Genomic DNA, 22,031 nt, shown 5'->3' on the forward strand with positions numbered 1-22,031 from the left:
AACAGCAAGATTAGAAAATAATACACTGCCTATATTAAAGCTAGTCCAAGCATGTTACTAAAATGGATCACACATCTGACTACAGAACAGCCACAAATATATACTTACAAACAGTAGGGTAAGCAAGACAGAAGGGAAAAAGGTTTCCAAATGCCTCCAAAACATCCTGCTTGATGAACATCTATATTTATATTCCTGATAGTCTAACTCCCACTTAAACGGTAATTATTTATTTAAATATTCTGTTTTAGATGTGATGGACATAGGGGGGCACAAAACCTGGGGCTTCATTGTTTCAGAGAATGTTAGCAACAGATGTCAAAGATCCTTCTCATTGCCATATTATTCATTTTGTATTCATGAAGCAGAGAAGTGATGGCAGACACAGCTACTGAGGAAAAGTCAAACAACAAGATAGTTGATGGGGAAAGATTTTCTGTCTCTTCAGCCTGTATCCTCCAAACATAAAACCTATAGTCATGCAATACTGTTATCATCTGCTCTGGTTAATGATTCCAGAATTTCACAAGCAAAAACAAGTCATTACCTTTCCCTTAGAGAAGATCGATTTAGCACCGAACTTGGAGAATGCTTCTGAAATGCTGAAGGTGCTGAATGCACTAATGAACCAGCAGAAAGGGACTGTCTGTTAGGTGGACCCAAGATCACATCCTCATTACAAACATCAGACGAGCTGTCACAGTCTTTTCCATGAGTAGATTTTGCCTGTTAAAACAACAAGGGAAAAATATGAAAAGACACCAACAAGCCTTGCTAAAATTTATTTGAGTATCAAGAGGTACAATTTTGTATTTAAAACCAAAGCGTTACACACTTCCCATATATGCAAGAATATCTACCTGCTGGGGAATAGCACAGATACCCATTTCACAAACCATATTATGGCCAAGTCAGCGTAACAGGCCTTTTATCACCTTTTTCTGACTGCACAGTTTGAAGGCCCACCTCTCCCAGGACCAGAGTCAGCGATGCCTGGGAGTTTAAACCACACAAATCTCAGACCTCTCCCCAGTCTGCGACCCCTTGTTCTTAGAAATATTTTTCTCACAACTGCTTTTTCCTCCACGGAAAACTCAGGCCTACCTATTAATCTTCTACTCACTCTTCACTATACTAGGTACTCTTTTCATAACTCCTCTTAACCTGAAAAGTCTCCATAGGTTACCTTATTTTACAACAAATACAAAAGTACTCTGACATTATCTTCAGATTCACTTAACACACAAAGCAGCTAGTACCTTAAAAACAAAGGTGGAATGACAGAACAGTGGCTTGCCATTTATACTAGTGCTACTTTTGTATACTCCTCTGAAAAAGTTTCCTCTCAGAATGACCATGAAGGGAATTGTAAGCTGCCTTTAAAGCCTCTTCTACAGTCTTGTCACAAGCCTTAATAGCAAGGAAAAGTAAGTCTGGTACCTATAGGCATGGATATCTTAGAGCATTAAAGTTTCACATTTGTATTTGTAAATAATCCATCAGCAGAGCTAAACTGAGTTATGCCAGATTTTAAATGTCCTTTGTCTTGTGTTTGATAGTACAGTAGATAAAGTTTCAAAAATACCTACATATAGGACAATTCTTCTCACTCAGGGCTTCCCCAGAAAAACAGTTTGTAAACAATAGCATCTCAGAATACTCACTTTGGCTCTCTTGGGTTTGTAGCTGCCGAGAAGAGAAGGATCTGGAGAAAGAAAAAAGATGTATCCCAGAAGAAGGTGATCATTCAACTATCCAGATACTAGCAGTGAGGTAGACTTCATCCTCCTAACCACTAGCCAAAGACCACCAACTCATTTTGTGAGTACATAATGGTACCAGATGATAATAGGTCTGTTACATTATCTAGCTGATACAGATTGATAGGTATAACCCCAAAGGGAATGTGAAGCCTTTAAAATCCTACACCCAGTGCTACTGCAGAGATCAAATGTAAAATAAGTTCAAAACGATTTGCTACACAACTATTCATAATTATAGGAGGCACAATAAAAATGAGACAAAGCAAATAAATACTGATGAGACTCATTAAAATCTCCATACTGCTATACACGTGCAGTAAAATCAAACGTTAGCATACTTCCTTTTCTTGTCCTGTACCCTTAATAAAACCCTCAGTTACTGCTATCAATGAGTGTCAAAGCCTATACACAAGTGTATCCTGGATGATCACTAATAATTGCATGTCGCTGATCCACTACTCACAAATATTGCCAATAGAAACATTATTCATTTTTGGAGTAACGTAAGCCCATGAACTTCAAAACAATCAATACTCCAAGCCTGACCAACACACCCACTGACTGAGGTGCAGATTTGCTCCTCTCTGTGCAACTAATCAAAACAGGTGAAGTGGAACAGAGCATCTGCCTGGACTTCGGTATTTTCTGCTCCTGCTTTTTTTTTTTTTTTTAATCATGTAGAACTATGTTCCAAGTTTCACAAGGTAAAGGAATATGTAAAACCTGCTTTTGCAGCAGTAGGATTATTCACTATTCTTACTATTCCTAAGAAGAAGGAACAGTTTTTTCCCCATTACAAAATGTAAAAGACTAAAAAAAAACAAAATCAAAAACCTACTAATCTACTGGAGAAAGGAAAAGCTTTAATTAGAGATATAGTACTAAATACTGACCATGCGTTACCGTGGACCAGGCTCCCACTGTACTTTCTCTCAGGGTACAACAGGCATGAAGATCAATACCAGGACTTTGTCGTTCTACCTGGAGCAAAACTACTGTTAAAATGTACAGTATCAGACATTTTGATCTATACATGTATTTTGCATTATTTACATTTAAAAGAGCACATGCTTTCTGAAGCCATGTATTCTTAATCAAATACTATTTTAAAATATTTTCATAACATTTTGTTCATGTTATACAATAAGCATTATCTCACATACACAAACAGTGCTAGAAAGGTCCAGAACGCTCAATGTCATGTTGTTCAAAAGGAAAAAATGCAGTTTTTCCTTCATCTATAAAGGTCTATAATGTTTTAAATAGTACTTGATATCACATATTTATTCCAAACAGTTCAGATCTCAAAGTGCTACTCTTCCTAATTAGAAAAGTTACACTTTAACATAATTTAATTTTAATCTTCATGCAACGCAAGATCTCCAAGTCAAAAGAGATCTGAGCAGTTGAGATGCCCTAAAAGTGGCCTTTCTAGATTGAGAATGCTACAACAGTCAGGATATGGTACATTAAGAGACAAGTTTTTTCCTTTTTGTACAGACATAACAGAGCAACCAAAATCAATAATGAGTGTTTACAGGTGCTGTAATTAAACTGTGAACTTCACCTATAGATCAAAAACCAGAAGAATTGATTAACAGGAGTTAAAAGAAAAATATCTGAGAGAGAAACAGTAGGTTGATGAATAATTAATGGCTTATTAAGGTTAATCTGAATTTCTAAAAAGGTACCTACAAGTAGAAGAAAACTCGAGGACGAATTCTAGAATTTGACAAGCCGTTACTATCTGCACATGAACTAGAAAAATGAAATAATGTGAGGACCAAATTGAATTAAATACTCAACGGCTGTGACAAGTGTCCAAAATTGTAGACAAATCATAATGTCACAGCACAGAGTCAGAACAACTCCATCTCTGCCCCTACACATTCTAAGAGGTATTCTAAGAAATAGAGAATTGTTGCAATTGTAACAAAAAATAAGATAAAAACAATTTATTGGAGAAAATGATCATCCAAGAGTCTGAGCAATCAGGACCCCTAGTTTTTAAAGTGCTTTACTCAGTTTATGTAAATAACTACTTAATTTCAGAATGATTTTTCTACATACATTTAGTAAAAATTTCTCATGCAGGTGCTAAATGCAGGTGGTTATCAGCTGTAAGCAAAGTACTAGAGATTTAGCTTTGAGCAAAGGAAGTGTTTCAAAGATCATAGGATGCCAACAAAGTATAAAGAGAGGTAGTGTAAATGTTCATAATGTGACTAGACACTCTTTCTTTAAAATCTTATTCAGGATTTTTTAATACTAATATCAATTACTTCCAAGTTGAATTTATACAGCTATTATCCTGTCTAGTGCACTGGAAGAAAAAGAAATGGGGCCTCAGAGAATTTAACCAAGATATTCATGAAAGAATTTGATCTTTGTCTGTTACTAACACAGATAAAAGAAATTTTATTTTAGTTAATTTTATATTTAAATCACCATATGACAGACTAGTAAAGAGAGGAAAAACTATTTATCTAAACTGAGAGATGAATGAATTTTTGGAGCAGTATTTAGTGAAAGAACAATATTTGATCACAGCTTAAGCTAGAAGCACTTTGTAGAAAATACAAACCCGTCTAACTACAAATGGAGGTTTATCAGTTTCTCTTCTGAATTCATAAGGACCAAGGTTTAAATGGGCCAATCGTTGCCTGGCTTCTTCTGATAGCTCACACATTCGTCTTTTTGTGTATGGAGATGGAGAACGTGACTTAGAAGCTATTGTAGGCTGCTCGTAGTTCTTTGTCACTATGCTGTGCCTGCTTTTCTCAGGTGAAAGTGTGATTTTCTTTGGCAACTTTGTTTGCAATTTTCCATTTGGGGTTGAGTGATGCACCCAATTCAAATCATCCTAAAGGGAAAAAGAGAAATTACCTGGTTTGACAGCATGCAGAACAAAGACCTCTGACAATAACAGAAACAGGGAACTAATAATTTTAACAGAAATAGATGCTATGTCAGCTGAAGTTCCTCTCAGAAAACTATAATCAAACAGCAATATAAAAAAGCAACACTGTATTTACCATTTCGTCTAAAATCAAAAAAGTTTCAAACAACCTTAAATTCCAACATGTAGCAATGTTGAAGTGTCTAATAATTACTCAATTAACTTGCTCACAGGGTTAGTATATAGAGACTGTAAAAAACAAAAACAAAAACAACCGAATTTGGTAGCAAGTTCATTTAAAACCAACTTTACCTGCTTAAAAGACTGTCTTAAATGACGTGAATACTTTTGCAAAAGGGGTGGCAAAATAGCTGTTTATTGCTCAGGATGGCAGTTTACATCCAAAATATGCATTTTTTCTTTTAAACCAAGATTTATAAAATCACACCATTATCAAATATTGCCTTAAAAGTTTATCTCTGAGTTGGTACTGTTTTTCAAATACCCACATACAGCAGAATAAGGGAAAGCTGGAGAACAAATTCTGGGAAACTCAGTCAAATATTGAAGTTTTGCTTGAAATACATCATCATTCCTTTTTAATTCTTGTAATTAAATGAACTTGCAATTACTCTAGAAGCTTTATAGGTCAAGGAACTCTAGACTATGCAACTCTTAGTAGACTACTTCGTAGCAGCATGTTTTAACATACCACAATACGGGTAATTAGGCTTTTTGGTGAGAGTTTGCCCCAAATCCCATGTTATAAAAGCTCAAAAATAAGAGAACAGCAAGAGAGTTTTTTCTTTTGTTTTGTTTTTGGTTAGAAATTCCTTTTCAAGCTTGAGGAAACTGACACTACTCTTAAATTTGAATGCTGCTTGTACTGCCTCAGTTCAGAATAACCCAGGAGCAAAGTGTCCATGTCCAAACATTGCCTTTGTGTCTTTCCTTCTCATCTAATGATGAAGTTGTGTGGTTTTTTTTTTTTGATCAACATAGTTTAAATCTGGCATCACAGTGGCAGTTCACTCCACTGTCTTTCTCATGCCTGTACCAACACTTCTGCAGCTAGTAGTGAGCCAGAGTATGAAACCAGTCCAAACAAAAATGGACCTAGTTCTCAGAGATTAATTTCAACAGAAGTAAACTGTGCTTTTTCTGGCTTATTCTCTATAACTTCACTGCAATACATGCAAATTTGATGTGCCCCTTGTAACATTAAATACTTTTAAGGACACTTTTTAGTTTTCAATCAAGCTGCCCTTTACCTTCAACAAGGTTAGTTTTCTGTCAGTGCCAATTTTCACTGATTTTTTCAATCCTTTAAGTGTCTCAATATATTTCTTTTGATAAAATTGGAATAAACTTCTTAGTAATTAGCAATGCCACAAACAGGTCAAAGTCACCTAGTGCTTTTTGCACATATACCTTCCTAACAACCATTCCACTTTCACGATACTGCACAATTTCTCAATAATCTAGTGACAGTGACTTTGTGTGACAGCCTGTCCCAGGAAACCCAACAAAAACACAAACCAGTGAGACCAGAAAACAGCGCTACCAAATGAACAAATGCAGAGTGTTTTCTTTTCCCCAGTCTCTTCAGCTACTTTGCCTTTAACTTCACCCATTGCAGAAGAAGCATTTCCTGATTAATATTGGTGAAGCCTTTTCAATAGAAATCTTCATTTCCATTGCTGTTACTGATATTGTTATGAAAAACAATTAAATCAATTGGTTTGTTTTTGATAACGTACCTTCTCTGACTTCACCTAGCTTTCATTGTCCCATCTTAATTTTAAGTGTCAGTGAGAAATGGTAAGGAGGCATCTTCCCACCTACAAATGCACCAGGGATTGACACTTCAGCTGATCATAGAACATAGCAGCTGATAATTGTTTCAGATTCAGGGAACTCTCAACATTTACTGTCATGCACCAAACCCACTCTTTACTCATACTTGATTAAAAATTTAATCAAGTTGTCAAGCACCCATGACAACTGCTTTAACCACAACAAAAGAATGAGAAAAGTTCGAAGTGAACAGCACATGCAAAAATTGGAACTAAGGCTATCAATATTAAATCTAGAAATTAAATTGCAAACAATTAAATTATGCTAACCTGTATGTGACTCCTTCCTGAGCTTAACAGACTTTCTGTAATAAGGGAGCTCGTAGAAAATCTCAATTTTGGTGCAATTCCCTAGAAAAGAGACAATAATTGAACATCAAGCTCCAACTCGAGATAAAGGGTATCAAAGTAGTAAATGTCACCTAATGTAACAAACCATTCCTAATTTTCAGCCATTTCCTTTGTTAATTTCAGCCTTTAATAAAGATAATTAGAAAAGACAGAACAGCAATGGTAAATGTCAAGATGCTAACATTTGCATTTCTGACAATTCAATTACAGATGATTATATTGCTTTTGTACAACAATTAAGGTCTGACTTTTATTTCAATACATTTCTTTGTCAAAAGCACTTTTAAAAATTTTTCATGCCATGCTATATAGCATCAATAAAAATTCCAGTCACGCTCTAGAAGTTTCGTTATTGCTAACTTTGGAAAGTTATTTATAAATAGCCTCAACTGTGCATTTTTTTTTGTAAAAAGATTTTGAAAATTAGTTAAAAAATAATTAATCATTTGTAAAAGTACCATTAAGAATCTCCTTTTTTCTGTAACCTTCAGGGCAAAGTCTGATTTCTCTGGATTTTCTCCCATGTTCTACTTCTTTTTAATCCTTTCTTAAACTCATGGCTGACAAGAGACAGCCCTAGTTTGAACAGTTTAGATTCTGTGGGATCCAACCTCCTGGTCAACTGGCACATATGTACTAATGGGCCAGCAGGTCCCCGTGCCTTTTTATGGCTAATAGTCTGTTGAACTCATCTTTTACTGCAGCCATATAAAGGTATGTAATACCTTTGAGAGCCCTACTTCCTGCTAAATTTGCCTAGAATTGGCTAATGCATACAAAATTTATTAGGCAAAAATAGCAGAGATTTTGACACACAAGTGTTACGTCCCAAAGCAGCAACACTGAGAAGCACAGATAAGAACTAAAGGCCATGCATTCTAGAAAGAAGCAAGAATCATCTATGCACCTCTTGCACAGCTCTGTAGAAACAAAGGGGAATTTAAGTCTCCCTAGAACTTCCCACCCCGCTCTTCATTCAACACAATGAGAACTTGCTGCACGTCCCCATGCACCTGTGCACAGGGGCATTTTTTCATCTGAACTCACAAAATTACAGAGAAACAAAGAAAGGGGACAGTCCTTTAGCGACCCTATCCCACACTTGAGAATTAGCAGGAACTTCATGTTTGAAGGCTACTACTAAACCAAACTATTCCCTACCACCTGTCTAAACACACACTGATTTCCCATAAGAGAATATGATCTAAGTTTCAGGTTAGATTATGGAAATAAAATGACAAAAATGCCAAGAAAGCTCAGTCACATCAATTAGCAGAGTCCAGGATTCAATCAAGTCAAGTTACGGCATTTAAAAGAGATTTTAAAGCTGATCGTCTTTAATCAACTCATTTTTACTACTAATGAATTGTCAAGTGTTATCAACAGTTTAAAAAAAGGACACATCAGAATTAGTAAGTCTTCTATAAAAAGCAACAGAGCACCTACTGCTTGTCTCTTACAGAGAATGAGAATGAATAGAGACTTGTTACATGCTTCTAATTAAAAAATCACATAAAACTGTGGTTTCTTCAAAGAAATGGTTTGTGAAGAAGAAATACAAAATAGCACTCTCACATACAGGAGTGGATAGGTAACTTATGCTAACTAGGTAATGTAGCTAACAAAAAACAAAAGGTTTTCTACAACTCCCAAACTGGGAATTGCTGAAAGATATTATACGCAAAGGCTGTTCCATAGCCCCAAACATGTCTGTAAATGAAAGTCCAGCTAGAAAGTTTTGGGCATGTGTTCCTCTGCCACCGGCTTAGTGGTGCTTGCAGCCCTCAGCAGACTTATCAGTCCTTCTGCACCAGTCATTAAACAAATGTGACATGGATATACTATTAACTTGGTCATAGGAAAACTGTAAAAGCAGTTTATATTTAGGAGATTAAGTCTGCTTTGCAACTTGGTTAAGTGCTTTTAACTGTAAGGAGCACAAAGACAAGTCCATAGCTTAAAAAGTATATATGTACATAGTAGAAGGTCTTATATTGTTATGCTAGTGAAAGATAGAGGAACTGAAAAGAAAATGTTTTAAGTTACATAGCAAATACTGCATGAAGGTGGGGAATGGAGATAAGAATGTCTGTAAGAAGTCACCACCAGTTGAGGCATAAACATATTCTGAAAGGCAAGGGTTGCAGAGAAATACAGAAGAGCCAGCAAAAGCCTCAGCTGGGCAGCACTGGACCAGGAGAGATAACTCGAGGCATGTCTTGTACGCGTATTGTGTTTGTAAGCCTCATAAGACATTTAGCCAGAGACATTATCAGCCAAGTGCCAGATTTCTGGAGGAGTTCTGATCCTCTCAACTTGGGATTCCTTCCAACTGGCAGATTAGGCAGTGACAAGCAGTGTCTGATTAACACTGCTATCTGAACTCCACAACCGTAACCTTGCTGTTGCTACCTCTTTTTTTTTTTTTTTTTTTTAAATAAAAGACAAATTTATTGGGAAGCAAAGTGCCTCTGAAGCACAGCTGTCAGTCAAAAATACTCAACATCTCAGCTAGCCATAAATAAGTTTTTAATGCAGGAAGAACACAACTTGACCAGCATAGAAATAACATGAGCAATTTTGGTTTTCAGGATCTTGTTTAACACTTTGCCTTTTGTTTAGCATTTACATTCAGTGCTACGGTGCTGCCAGGAGGTACTTGCCAGTAAAGCTCCGGGAACACTAGAAGATGGAGACATTTGAGACTGCACTTCTTCTGGAGGTAAAAATCCTTACTGCTATCCCATTTGACAACCAAGGAGAGGAGCCACAAGTACTTTTGAGAGCCTCCCTCCACTTCCATCAAACACAGCTTCTTTATTATTCCTGAAAATGGGGTCAGTATGTGAAAATCCTTTCTTAAACTGTTCTGATTTTCTTTGATGGAGATGGAACAGAGTAACTGATGCTTCTCTGCAGTCCTCATTTCAGGGCAGAGATGGATTTCATTTACACTACTCCTGAGGACATAGAAGGACATTTCTGTCTTTCATCAGTCAACATCTGAAAGCTACTACAGTGTTATAATTCAGCTGCACATCTGAATGATTCTGACCACATCTTCTCACAGCTGATAAAAAGATGACACCTTTTTATTAGAAAATACATATTTTGTATTAAAGAACTTAATCCAACAAAAAGAAAAACACAATAAAAACAAAACACTAACTGCTCTAATGGCTCTGCTTCTAGAGATTCATTATTCTGAATCTTCAAAATATCTAAAACCATTTTGGCAATTCCACTTTATTTTATTACCAAGTTATCTGTTTTCTTTTTCAAAACCAGGAAGAAACCATTCTATAAGCAACAATACGACAAAACAGGAATCTTGGATGTCTCACTAACTTTTTATAATATAGATGCCATTCAAAAATAGAGGAATCATGTAAAGCACTTATGTAACTAACATAGCAAATGTCAACATTCTTGTCCAAGACCTGCGTATAGCAAAAGGCCATTTTAAAATAACAGTGAAAAAATAACAGACAACTCCAGCACGCCTTCAGTGAAGACTTACTTAAAATTCATCCAAATTTACTGTATGATTGTTGCAGCAGCTCTGCAGAACAGGCTTTCAGTTTAAGAGAATAAAGCTGCAACACCAAGAACTTCTTAAGGTATTTCTCCTCGCTCACAATACCAGAACAACTGTTTTTGTGGCCATCTAGAGAACTGTACTGAAAACAGCTTGTATTTAAGGCCATCCTTTTTGTGTGGTTTTACTGACATAAATATTTTTTAACACTTACTTCCCTGAACTGTTGAATAGTGTGGTTACACCCAGAGAAGAATGATGAAATAATGGAAAAGAAACAAATAAACAGCAGGATACAAGGATGAAGTACTGAAGGCTAGGTTCTGAGCTGTGGTAACTTAAAACCCATCTAAATGGAGGCTGTTGTGGTCTCACTCTCTCCCTTGAGCCACCAATAACAAAAGACACTATGACTTAAAAACAATGGCTTTTTTTTTTTTTTTTTTTTTTTTTTTACAGGGACAGCTTAAGCTTGCTGTAAAACCTCACGTTTTATATCATAAAATCATAGCCTGAATTCATTCAAATGCAGCAGAGCATTGCACACCAAATTAGCACTTCTAATTGCAAGTGACAGGGCAATTTCCAGGTTGCCGTTGCAGGGGAAAGATTATACCAGTTAAACGATACCAATGACCTTTAATCAGCCTTCCTCCCACCCCCACAACTTGTTTTTAATCCAATCACAACAGACAAGGGAACTGAGTCCCAATACAAACATCCTGCCACTACACTAGTACAACTTAACCAAAATAAGACACACGAAACAAATTCCAGAACATCTCCTACATCACCTCCATCGTCCTTGATATGACTTCCTGAGGTACTCCACTGATATCTAATGTTCAACAGTCAAACTCTATAAAAGGGTATTTCATTTAATATGTACTTGAGCCCATATCTCCAAAAAAATAACATTAATTCATTGCACTCATTTTGCCAATTAGTTGTCATTTATCATAGGCTTTTGTAAAACTGTAGATTTAAGTTATGGATAGACCTTGAGGAACAGGCTCTGGAACTTAACAACAATCATACAACACTAAGCCAAATTTCATTCACTATTTTAATGGTGATTTTAGATGTTGGGGAGGCCCACAGATCAGATGGCATAGCACTATATAAATTTGTAGAGGCTGGCATTGTCCTAAACAGTACAAAAAATGGTCTGAAAGTGCTAAAAAGAAACGAGGGTTACGTGGTTTATCCATCGAGAACCATGGAGTCGGTACAAGGTCTCCCTCTTTTTCTCTTGCATCCCTTCATCTACCAACTGCACCATGGATTAAATTGAAAGAGAGACATGTCACGGTACCACACTGCAAGCCAACTGGAAACTAACTTTTCCACAATAAACGCTTTTTGAAGCATTTCAAAAAAAATGTATATACCTTCGCTGAAGTGCAACTGTGGATTTGTACATTCAACACCTGAACTGGCAAAATCTGTCAGAAGAAATCGCTTTTCATTTGAAGAAGTTCAACAGGTTTCTCCAGTGAAACACACTGTACCATAAATACAATCCACAGATATTCACTCACTGTAAAAGAAGAGGACCTCTTCATTAAAATCTCACGATCTAAACCATGGTGCCAACGGGTAAGCTTAGGGTCAGGGAACAGGAAATCTCTTGTATTTTCTTCATAAGTAGCTAGAATTTCTCCTACTAAAAAGAAAATATATACTTTAATTGGGAAACAGAAAATGCTATAATATAGTAGTACAGACATCACACACAAGACATATTCAAACTAAGATAAATTTTGTTCTTTACAAATTAGCAGCAAGGCTAGGAAATAACTCCAGGAAATAACCTCATCTAGTTAAATCAGGCACAGAAATGTGCAGAAACTTAGCCTGAAAGTATGTTTTGCTGTTATTTAAAGAAATATAGAGCTGTTAAGGCAATCTTCTTTAAGATACAGACGTTTTCTCATGGCAATAACTACTTCAATGATTTTTCTTCCTTCTTTACCTTCCATGCCAGAGAAGAAACTAGTAGTTTTATTAATGGTAGCCAATCCCTTCTGAAAAACTTTTTCCATGTTACAGAATATTGATGCTTCTTAAATTGAAAACTGGCATTGTTGTCAGAAGAAAATACAAGCAACATTAAAATCAGTACCTCAAGATTCTCTCAGTATCCTGGTTTGCTACTTTCTTCTTTAAAAACCTCCTTAAATATATATATATTTAAGGAAATATATATATATTTAAGGAAAAACCATGACTGCATATTATGAAGAAGTTTAGGTTGTGCTATTACAGTCATTCTGCCAGCTTTCGTTGGGGTGTATAACATCTACCTCTGACCCCTGAAATTAAATTACTTACACAAGATCTTTTACCCTCCCACAAAAATCCACATTCAGTACATTTGCTTGTATAAATAGACTCATGCATCACCTGAGAAAAGCAATTGTTTCTTTGAAACTACTGAGGACAAGTAACAGAGTGTTTTTAATACCAGTTTCCAAATGAGTCCTCTTTCAAACTTGACTTTATTTCCAATAAAATGCAGACTTACATTATTCATGGGAATACTTGAATTTCATTAAATTAGATTTTTATAATCACACAAACCAATAACAGAAGTGTGACAAATCACTATTTATTATCATCACATATCCCAAGAGACTTGTAATACTTATAGTGAGGATAAGATTTTTCCCAGTGGTCACCATTAGGATGGAAGGGAAAAAAAGTGTCATTCTGAGAACAAGATTATGCACTCTGAAATTTCACAGACAGCCACTTCACAAGTGAATTGTGATGCAGCTAATACGTGATGTGTTGGGTGATTTCAGTTTATTTTCCATTTTTAAAATATTATCACTTTCCTAAGCTTGAATATGGTACATTTCAATATTCAGTTACTACTCTCCTTCAAGAATGAGATCCTCTTGATCTATTAACATTTTATATTCAGATGACTATTTGTTGAAGAGCTTTCTATGTTGTTTGTGTATTGAAAGAAGTGATTGTGCTATAATGGGCAATGTCCTCATGGAAATTCACCTATTAAACTGCATAATTTATGAAGAGACTGAAACAATACCTGGAGGAACCAGCTGTATTAGTTCAAGTACTGCTGTGTCAACTAGAAAGGAAGAAAAGTTTTTTCATTAGTTAAAAAAAACACACTAAAATGAGAAATAATTTTTGTCAAAAAAGAAATGCTCACTGATTTAACCTTAATAGCACTGTACACTGTCACGCTATTTCTGCAACACCAACAATAAGAGAAAATTAAGAACAGCTTGTGTAAGTATTACAGATGAACAAAATGGCATTAGCAGAGTACAAAAGACAAGTCTAAATTTGACTAAGAACTTGATAAGTTCCATCTGCTGCCACGTTTGTCCTTTGAAAATAGCTTTTAAAGATGATGCAATTATTACATCTTTTTCAGATAACTTCATGTATTAGGGAGCATACTCCTGGAGTTCAGGGTCAGTTCTGTCTCATTATACTCCACATGTGGCAAGACTGCTTACTGTCGATACAAACCATTTTCTTGAAAAGAATATATGAAAAGAATCATTTTACCAAGAAAATCAAAGTTTATGCTTATATTATTTGAAAAACAATCATGTAAGTTGTCAGAGGAATCCATTACCTGACTGAATAACCAGCTGGTCATTCTGCTAATTAGGACTTTTACCCCTTCTCCTGTTCTAAAGCATATACTTTATGTTCTAGAGGCATTTTCTTAGTTAACAGCATTTTGGGTAAAGTTGTAGTATCCAAAAAACAGCAAGAACTTATGCCTACACTAGCAACAAATCTAATTTGAAAAACCACTAGTGCTAGTGTCCTAGCTTTAAAAAAAAAAGTAATAAAAAATTTTAAATTAAATACTTTTAGTATGTGATATTCTACATTGGTTACCCACTAACTTTTCAGAGAACAGATCCTTGATAAAACTATTACATACTTGAAACCTCCAAAACATGTTTAAAAACTGTACAAGCATGACATAAATGCATACAACATAATATGCATAAAAAGCAGAACCTACATTCCAGTAACTTCACAAGGTCTGCAGGATCAACTATATCAGCAAATGTCTGGAAAATAAATAAATAAATAAATACATGAATAAAAATAACAGCACAGTCAAAAATCACCAGATGGACCTCTGGGGGAAGAAGAAAAAAATAAAAATCAATATTCTTCCCTGCTTCAGATGGTTGCCAAGAGTTCTATCCCCGTTGGAAAAAGAAAGGAATCTGAAATTATCATTTGGCACACAATCAAATTCATTGAAAGCTAGCAGTTCTTGTCATATGCTTTCTAACCATTCCAGGGTTACCTCTCCATATTTAAATTAGGAGGCATTATGAAGAGTTGAACAGAGATAAATATTGTCTGTAAAAATTGCAGGAGAGAACGGTAAATTGCTGGATGCACTAGAATTCTGATGACTTTAAGCTTAGTTTTCATGGGAGTGACTATTCATGTACAGAGTATCGTTCAGTTTATTTTTTTTTTTTTTAACCTGAACCACATATGAACAGATGGCAAAGAATAGAAGATGAATTTCTGAAAAAAAGTTGCAGAGGATATTAAGCAGGTAATAGGCTTCCCTGAAATTCTGCACTAAGTGAGGAGTGGTGTAAATCACTTTGCCGTTCTACATACCAAACACTCAAAAATACCGAAGTACTGCTACCCCACAAGCACCTAGAACTATGCAATAGCTATTTGTAAGAAGACTTACTATTCTCAGCTTTCTTGTTCAGCTCTTCTGTAAGCAGTTAAGTTCTAGTGTCCCGCAGTTCCCTTAAATTACAGCCAAAACCGTGTTCACTACATTTCTCTTAAGTAGTTTGTGGGATGTTTACCTTTAAAGAAATATCGTGTTCTTTTATTTTTTATTTATTTATCTTTTACTCTTCAGTGGTTGGCAAAATTATCATTGTTTTTATATTACCTACATCACAAGAGTATCACTGATGTTTACTCTGTCTGGTTTTCAGTGCTAGGGGATGCTTAAAAGAAAAGAACTAGAAAGGGCAAAGTATTATTATGCACAGGTAGTCAAGAAACCAGATCCTATCTGTAAGATTCTGTGTTTCATTATCCCTGTGGTACTAATAATGAAGCAAGTGGGGACTCAGAATGTGTGATAAACAACTATAAATTATAAGGTCAGAGTACTAACCTGGGAATTCTGGTGACAAACCATGAAAAAAGTAACTGAAAGGGAGAAAGATGTCACCAAAAAGACTTGAGTTGTAATGCTATTTTCTGCTGAATTAAATCGACTCTCCCATATCTTACCGCCCTTGTTTTACACCTTGCCATTGTTTTTAAAACAAAATTTAGTTCTTTCCATGCTAGGAAATAAAACACTGAAAAAGGCCAGTTCGTGTAAGAATGCGCAAACACCTAAAAATAAAATATTATAAATTTTCAGTATGCATATTTCTCAAGTCACTGTGTGGATAAGGGAGGCATATGCCTCCTTTGTGCTCAAGAGAACCAGGAGCTATAATACTATGCCATCCTCAGTGTGATTACTTGCACTTGGGGGTTTTGCAATGAGTTTCTGTGAGTGTGGGATGAGTTTTATTTGCCTTGTATCAGAAGTTGACACTATCTTACCTTTTCAAACACTAGTTTTTCTTGAAAGAAAAGTGGAAATGCTGCAGGGACGCACTGAGTTTTTTTGTACTGCCCAAGCAGAGAGACGCTGAGATAGAGATCCTCTTTGTCTTTCAGCTGCACTCCAGGGCAAGTTATCTGTAATAGTAACACATTCATTAAAAAAACTGAACTTTAGTTACAGGAGTAATGGCTGTTTTCAGGATAAAAACGCAATGGTCAAGGCTGAAATGGTTGATTGCTGAGAGTCAGGTGACAATGAATTAGAGTGGAAACATTTCTAAAGCAGTTCTATTTGTACAGAGTGACAAGGAAAAATTGTCACCATCGTAAAATAACCACCACCAAATTCTTCTTACTGTAAGTAAACACATTCCATTGGTCTTCAGCCAAACCTAAAACTGGTATCCCAATTCCAGGTTAGTCTGTGTGTGCATTTAATGATAGTATCGATGATGTGACCCTTGATGATTAAATCAGATTCTAAACAAAGAGTGACAGAAATCTAGAATGAAGTTTACATGATGCAGAGAAAAAAAAAATCAAATTTTAGCCTAACCATTGAGGGAATGAAGCTGGTAAATTTACATGCTTAGATTTCCATGCTCTGACCAACCATCAAAAAATACAAGTTTATTCACAATATTATAATTAACTTTGCAGTTGCATATGTACGTGACAAAAAGCAAACATTATTCTATTACTGTGGGAAGTCACACAAATTTTTATAAACGAAGTCTGGCCACCCGGAGTGTATTCAAGGCAGGGAAGACTCGTCATTAGGCTACCAGATATTGCCACTAATATCTTGACTTTCTTTGGGCCATTCTTATTCCTTGAGTAAGAAGTTGGTATGCCTTTAAAGCTCTGATGAACATCAAACATTCTTACCTGTGTTTCTACTGCAATGATGTACACAAATCACTGCAAAACTATTTGCTATTTTTCCCAAGCCACATGGTTTTATTCTATTACCCAGCCAAAGAATTGTCACCTTTCACTTCAGTTCTACTGCTCACTTTTTATAGCAGTATAATAAAAATGAGGTTGTCTCTTCTAACATAAGGTTGCCAGAGAAAGTGTTCAGACTTTCAATTGCAAGGCAGAAAGACAAAGGAACAGAGTGACAGGAATTAAAATAAGTGCTTTGGTTACCGTCTCTTACTCCCAAATGAATGTTTACTTGAGACATTGTTAATGGATCTAACCCAAAATTATATAAACAGCAGAAAAAACAGCCTCTAGTGAAAAAAAATAACAAAAATATCTGTAGTGTGTTGTAGATTGCTATACAGTACAACCTTAAAAAAAAAGTTTCTAGTCATAAATATCCAAGAAAAAAAACAACGAACAACAACATGGCAACAAAAAAGAAAAGTGTCCTCTCCGTTAAGTTAAGGCTTCAGATCTGAGAAGTGTCATATAATGGACATCCCAATTGAAACAGGATGCCTATCATTAAACAGCATGGTGCAAGTGTTAATGGAAGTGAGTGAAAGAGAAATTTCATTCATACAAGGCAAGATCCCCTGAACTACACACTACAAGTTCTATTAGCTTGGCTGAGGCTTTTCTCCTTGAATTTACGATTCTTTTTAGCTGGAACTTCACACCTTACAGAAGGCAACCAGTATTTGCCTACTTTCTGAGATGAAAAGTGAAAGGTTTGAAGACATCAGGTGTGATAGAACTGCAAATAGAAGTTGGATGACATTTATTCTGTCTATCCTATAGAAGAAAGGAAGTTCTTACAAATCAGCACATGTAGAAACTTGTTCTTCTATTATCCTGGAGAAAAACTGCACAATCCATTGCCTGGGCTAAAACACCAAATCTACATCTTCATGAAACTTTAAAGAAGCTCCAAAAATGAATGACAGGTATGTACTTGCAGTTCATGGAATTCGTTTTGCAATATGTGGTGCATGGAGCTAAGAGACAAGCTAAGTTCTTACCTGATTGCAAAACATTCAGGCAGGATGAGGAACTGTTATAAAAATCGTAATAGCATTACCTATGGATCAACTCAGCAGGATGGATATCAGTGCTGCAATTAACCAATCTTAAAACCAATGAGCAGGACTACTCGTGAAGGTAACTGGCTGGGACAGTGTTACCCCAGACTTCTCTGCTTCAGTTGCCAGAAGGACAGACAACATGTACCATCCCTGGTGCTGGGACATCACATTCTGCCACAAAAATCACTGAATTCCTCTCATGGGAAGGAACAAAATTCCACTGCATCACAATTCCATACAACTTTTTTTCCTCTACGTTCAGTCCTAAAGCTGCAGCATGCACTTGCAACCAATGAAAAAGGTCCTGTCCCCACAAAAATGTTTTTAAAAGCCCATTGCCACCACACAGGGAGAGTTCAGTACGAAGGGCAACAGACAGTATTAACTTCTGTAGAGTGCAAGCTTCCATAAAGAATAGCATTTTGGTCTTTGAGTTGCAAAAATAATCTTCTCAACGTGAAGAGATGCCATTTTAGTCTCCTTACCTGGCAGTAATCCACAACACTATTAATTCATCTTAGTGCTTAAAGCTTTACCTACTTCACTGCCGCATTTGTGAATTCTCCAAGTAGCAATGACATGAAGAATAATGTGAATTTCATTCTGTTGCTACATGAGCAATCTAAATGCCAGCAGCAGAGGTAGGCACCAAAATTAGTCTCAGAAAACAAATAACAATGAAATCTCAGTCTGAGCAATCATGAATTATTCAATTTAAATTAATGGCAGGATAAACCAAATAAGGTCTTTAACTAAGGTTTTCAATTTTAGAAGAGCAGCCTTTCAGAAATGAGGAAAGCTAGCAATGAAATAAACCAAAGAGCTCGTGCATTCAGATAGAAAAAAATACCTTGGAATTTCATTAAGCCAAAAGGAGCAAAACCAATCTAGAACACATATCCTAAAGCAATGGAAAAATGAATATGACAGAACTTTTGACACGAATGGATGGATTTCCAAGGGGGCACAGAAATATGCAGAACATTGGAAAAAAATAGGAAAACCAACCAGAAATCCAAACAGATTGGGCTTTATTCATAAATAAAGCAAACAAGGAAAAAGTAAGATTAGAAATCAACCAGGATGTGAGAATTAACAAATTATGTCCCAAACACAACTGAATATTTTTCCTTGCTTTTTGTGATACTTAATACAGGAGATACAGGAGAAAAAACATAAAGAATAAGATTATGGAAATGATCCAATGTGCCTAGGTAATGGAGCCACAGGGAGGCTGAATCACCTGCAGCCCAGGTTCTGAAAGAACGCAATATTTCTCGCTCCATTGGATATGTAACTAAAACCTGTGTTATGAAAACAAGGATAGCACCAGCTGACTGAAAAGTAGCAAATGAAAGGCCCATGTGAGGCAGAAAAAGTCCTGGAAAATTTTAACCCTCTCAATCAGAATACTTAAACAAGCAAAAGTAAAGAACAAAGGATATGGATGAAAAACATGCCTAGAAAAAAAAAAAAAAAGCCCAGCAGCACATATTTAATAAAAATAGACCAGTCAAGCAAAACCCAACTTTTACTTGAAAGCCTGTTTTCCAGGCAAAGGATATCTGATTTATCTGGATATCAGAAACATCATATGATGCCATGTGACAAATTATTATTTACGATGCAGAAGATAGGAGTCTGAAAGTCCTAAGGTGGTACAGAACTGGGCAAACAACAGCACCAGTAATAGGCTAAACTGGAAAGCATCAGTTTGAGAGTTATTATGAAAAACAATCATCCATATACCCTGCAATCCATGTCTTTAAATATTTTAATGACCCTGGCACAAGAAGTCAGATTATGCTCACGAAATTTTCCAATTAAAATTCAGAAATCATCAGTGGTAGAGAAAAAGATATAGAAAAAAATCAGAAACAGGAATGAGATACACCTACTGTGTATTAACAACAGTTTCTTTTACTCGGGGAGCTCATCTTCAAAGATGGCTGAAGAGAAGGCAAGTGTGTTAATAAATGACAGTATAACCACAGTGCAGCTGTGAAGAGACTAACATTGAGATATAAAGGATTAATTTTGGACCTCTCCTGACATCATCTAAGGCAACAGTGAGACCCCATCTGGAAGGCTGAATTCAATTCTAACCCTGATCAACGCAAACTCAAAGTGGAAGAGTAGCACCCATCCCTATGGTGATCAGAAGACTGGTAAGCCTGCCATACAAAATACTACTGAAAGAATCAGGTTTCTTTATCTGGTAAAGATGAATTGTGAAACGATAGAACTGCTGCCCATAAAACACATCAAGAGAGCAAACACTGGGGAAGAAAAAAAAGGAAAAAAACAGCAAAAAGCCAGTGCTGACATGAGTGTAAGAGCAAGGTATTAGCAGAGACTGGAGAGTTTTTAAACCATCACAGGAATGAAGTGAGGGCTTCAATGGGGAAAAAAAAGGCAAAATAAGTGGTCCAAAAAAGCAGACTAAATAACTTATTAAAAGGGTTACCTGATACAAGTTACATAGTGCTGTTGGAACATGGCTCAACAACTCACATGCTGAAAGGGGCACTGAGATCTGTGTTGGTTTCTTTTCTGTCCCCTTCCATTATTACTTGTAGGCCTGAGAGCAGGGTGAGTAACAAATGCCCCACAGGTGAAGAAGCCCAGCCCTGGGAGAACGCCATCCCTGTAATCTCTCTTAGTATGTGAGGAGGAGAAGAAGAAAGTACATCGGCTCCTTTCCAGGAAAAGGAAACAGGTCTTTGTGTTACACAAACCCACATGTGGAGGAACAGAATTAAGAGTATCTGTTGCTTTCCAGGAAAAAAGCAGGCCTCTGCATTATGCAAACCCAGCAGAGCAACACGGTTAGGGTGACACCCTCACCACCTACGTTGAGAAACTCAGAGCTGTGTTTAGAGCAGCCCTCCAAGTTTGTGAACAATGATGGTCAATTAACCGGGAACCGGGTGGGTTTCCCAGCGTGCACTTTCCGGGCCTGCACTTGAACTTCCCGCGGGGCGCCGCAGCCCCTCCTCCTTTTGGCACCAGGCACCGCGGCAGCACACGGCCCGCCGGGCGGCCTCACGCCCGGACGACAAGCCAGCGGGTGCCGAGCGGCCCAGCAGGCCGTGCCTGAGCACCCCTCCGGGCCGGCCACCCCCAGGGGCTGAGGCAGCTCCTCCCCCCGTGAGGAGCCCGAGGCCTCCCCGCGGAGCTGCTGCGGGCTCGGCCCCTCACCGGCAGCTCCCCCCGCATCCCCAGGGCTTCTCCTCCTCCTGGGGCCAGGCACTCACCTCGCGGATCTCCAACCGCAGGACACAGCGCAGCGCCCTCCGTGCCATGGGGGCCGGGGGGAGCCGGGCCGGGCCGGGGGGGGTCCGGCGGCTCCCGGCCCGCTGGGCCTCAGGCGCGCCGCAGGCCGGACGCCGTTGTCATGGCAACAGCAGCACTTCCGCCTTCCCCCCGCGCATGCGCCGCGCCCGCATGGAGCCGCTCTTAGGCCGTGCCCGGCGCTCCCACAGTGCCCTGCGCCGCTGCCCCTTCCCACAGTGCTTTGCGCCAAGCTTTTTTTTTTAATTGTTACTAATTTTGTCTGGGTGAGTCCTGGGGTTGCACCTGGGTTTAGGTGCCTGGGTCAGATGTGTGCAGCTCGTCTCAAACACCACTGTCCCCGCTGATTTCACGGGGTGCTTCCCTAACGGGGTTGTGACCGCTTCAGGGCCTTCCCCAGCTGCTGTGGTGCTGAGGTGTTCCCAGAGTGCTCACAAACATGTTACACCAAAACAGCCCCATTTCACAGAATCATAGAATTTCTAGGTTGGAAGAGACCTCAAGATCATCGAGTCCAACTTCTGACCTAACACTAACAAGTCCTCCACTAAACCATATCACTAAGCTCTACATCTTCTGCTGTAGAGTTGCTGAAGCAAATCATCAGGCATTGCCTCCAAAAGAAGACAATGGCTCAAGTGTGTCCTGTGGCTGGCCTTGCTTATTTTAATTTTACAATTTCAAAGGCTGACAGTGCTAAGT

General features: G+C 37.5%; 1 protein-coding gene across 3 annotated transcripts in view; it reads right to left on the bottom strand.

Annotated features, from left to right (window-relative positions):
- The window catches only part of SPATA6 (spermatogenesis associated 6), a 42,545-nt gene extending 21,118 nt beyond the window's left edge, over nucleotides 1-21,427 (bottom strand). Inside the window, exons 1-10 of one of the 3 annotated variants that reach the window (XM_082766518.1) lie at nucleotides 21,293-21,427; nucleotides 16,018-16,155; nucleotides 14,429-14,477; nucleotides 13,466-13,507; nucleotides 11,949-12,070; nucleotides 6,789-6,869; nucleotides 4,348-4,626; nucleotides 2,657-2,744; nucleotides 1,665-1,705; nucleotides 548-726 (exon numbers count right to left, since the gene is read on the bottom strand). In XM_082766518.1, coding sequence (XP_082622644.1) covers nucleotides 548-726; nucleotides 1,665-1,705; nucleotides 2,657-2,744; nucleotides 4,348-4,626; nucleotides 6,789-6,869; nucleotides 11,949-12,070; nucleotides 13,466-13,507; nucleotides 14,429-14,477; nucleotides 16,018-16,155; nucleotides 21,293-21,340 — 1,067 coding nt within the window. In that variant the 5' untranslated portion in view covers nucleotides 21,341-21,427. Of the gene's footprint in view, nucleotides 1-547; nucleotides 727-1,664; nucleotides 1,706-2,656; nucleotides 2,745-4,347; nucleotides 4,627-6,788; nucleotides 6,870-11,948; nucleotides 12,074-13,465; nucleotides 13,508-14,428; nucleotides 14,478-16,017; nucleotides 16,156-21,292 lie in introns of all 3 variants that reach the window. The other 2 variants (XM_082766517.1, XM_082766519.1) reach the window with 2 other exon arrangements.
- Between the last annotated feature and the right edge of the window lie 604 nt (nucleotides 21,428-22,031).

This window comes from Aythya marila (genome assembly GCF_965140915.1).
Source record: "Aythya marila genome assembly, chromosome: 8".
In the NCBI taxonomy this organism is placed as follows: Eukaryota; Metazoa; Chordata; class Aves; order Anseriformes; family Anatidae; genus Aythya; species Aythya marila.